Source organism: Triticum dicoccoides, chromosome 6A (assembly GCF_002162155.2).
Source record: "Triticum dicoccoides isolate Atlit2015 ecotype Zavitan chromosome 6A, WEW_v2.0, whole genome shotgun sequence".
Taxonomy (NCBI): domain Eukaryota; kingdom Viridiplantae; phylum Streptophyta; class Magnoliopsida; order Poales; family Poaceae; genus Triticum; species Triticum dicoccoides.
Genome location: NC_041390.1, coordinates 51,067,383 through 51,069,581, shown reverse-complemented (window position 1 = coordinate 51,069,581; position 2,199 = coordinate 51,067,383). Strand labels below are relative to the sequence as shown.

Genomic DNA, 2,199 nt, shown 5'->3' with positions numbered 1-2,199 from the left:
AGGGAACAGTCGTTCATTCGGGAGGTGTGAGGGATGCAGTCGGCCCCAATGTCTTGAAATACCATGGGGAGCTGATGAGGCTACCCGTGGTCATTTACTCCGACAATATATGTAGGAGGATGCTAGGCGTCGGCCCACCGATGGAAGGCCCCAATTGATCACCTCCCACGCAGCTCCATATACACATTCACAACTGTTGATCCCCCTTCGCCAACATGCATGAGAGAGAGAGAGAACGCCCCTTTCTCTCTCATCTCTCCTGCGCCTCCTCCTACTATCTCATTCCCTAAGTTGGTCATAACATTGCCAAATCGTCGCCCCAGCACCTCGCAACATGGATGGTTGGTTGTCAAACAACCTCGTAGCATCGCTCATGGCATCAATGACCTTGCTCGTCTTGCAAACTTGTGTGCAACACGATCATTGACGGTTGCAGCTCCGTCATCACTACTTGCAACACCGACGGTTGTAGTACACCCGTCAGTGCTTGCATCTCCTTGCGAAGTTTTCTTTATGATTCATCTGCACTCTATTCTGGAGGAACAATTCCCTCCACTCAAACCTCTTGTTAGAATTCATTTATCTTTCATATGTTATTGACCACTCCGTCATCCAAATTTTAAATGCTTAAGTAGATGATCCCACTACTTCTATTTATCTCAACATGCACACATGCCGCCTCATCCACACCACTATTTTTATTTCTCTCAAAACATCAATGGAAAATGTTACTTATACTATTTCTCTCAACATGACACATCGCACTTCGTCAGCCCCACTATTTTTTTTCCTCTCAACATGCATGAAAAACACAGCTTCTATATTCAATAGATATTTTACAGCTATATAATAATCAAATACAATACATCAAATGTATTTTGTCTTCATTCTCATCCTCAAATTTCACACAATCAAATCTTATGAAGTAATATATTGCAACCAATTTCCACAGCGGCATGTGAGATATTACCTAGTCATGTAGTTCTCCAATCCTATGACCTGAGAGGCCCTTAGAGTGGCACGTCCTCTTGATGAAAGGTCATGGAGCAGTAGTTATTATACTAGTAGTTGGGGCGCCACCCGGTGGCACCGCTTAGGAGAAAGCTGGGCGGTGCCAGGTAGGAGGCACCCCTTCGGCTGCTTCTTTCTTTTTCTACTGCCACACATGCATGTACAACTGAGAACCTTGTTAACCAATGACCATAAAGCATGCCAAATCCCTTGAGTAGTAATCCAGATCATTAGAGTTGAAAGCAGGCTTCATTTGGAGAAGTAGCAATCAGCTGCATAGTTGGTTAAACTATGCATTACATATATGCTAGCTGGTTCAAAAGGAAGGGTAAGCAGTTTTGGTAATGGTATACATATCGCACATTGTCCAAAAGTGGAGGCACAATTCCTTGTATGGTAAGGCAGAGTTCATGGCTCCCACACGCGGCAGTGGCGGTCGCCGACGATCCTGTCTAGAGGCGGTGAATGATGCTTCTCAAAATAAAGAAGACATTGGCGATGACCCCACGACGCACTCCACGACAAGCTTGGTGACGAAGGGGTTGCCAGCGAGGAGGTGCTCCCTGAGCTATTGAAACTGCAACAATCAGGCCTCCATCTCAAGTGTCTGAAAAAACATGAATGGAAACCAAATGATTCATAGTACTTGATGGACTAAACATCTAGAAAGAAGCATTTCATCCACAACTGAAACTTAAGAGTGATCTACTGACCAAGGTCAATAACTTCTGGTCTAACCAAAGACAAAATATACAAGGGTAGCAGATCATAGAACTTATATTGTTGTTAACAAGCCAGAAACCTTCTATCTTCTGAAGAAAAGAAAGCTAAAATCTTCAGTCAGGGCATACTTTCATTTTTTGAACAATATCAAGTGGTATCGCTTACGTGATCATTCAATTCATGCTTACTGGAAACAAATAACTAAGAACAAATAAGATAACCTGCAGTGTAGGAGGTAATCCTTCCATTTTAAATGGAAAATGCCAAACAGTACATGATACAGAAATAAAATGTTCTGCAACTAGCGATTTTCTCAAAAGAGAGTAAATTGTTAAACCAATTCCCGCTTCTGAAAACAACGATAACCAGGGTAACGTTGAAGATGCATGTGCAATTAGAACAACCATGTATCCTTGACCAACAATGAGACTTACAATTGGCGCAACACTAGACTGCAATCAAGGG

General features: G+C 42.8%; 1 protein-coding gene across 13 annotated transcripts in view; it reads right to left on the bottom strand.

The window, feature by feature from the left end:
- Nucleotides 1–1,154: 1,154 nt before the first annotated feature.
- LOC119314696 overlaps nucleotides 1,155–2,199 on the bottom strand; it is a 5,293-nt gene continuing 4,248 nt past the window's right edge. For all 13 annotated transcript variants that reach the window (XR_005152416.1, XR_005152418.1, XR_005152417.1 and 10 more), the window contains one exon: nucleotides 1,155–1,618. Coding sequence is in view for 3 of the 13 variants with exons in the window: in XM_037589397.1 (XP_037445294.1) it covers nucleotides 1,598–1,618 (21 nt within the window). In the remaining 10 variants the exon portion in view is untranslated. The remainder of the gene's footprint in view (nucleotides 1,619–2,199) is intronic.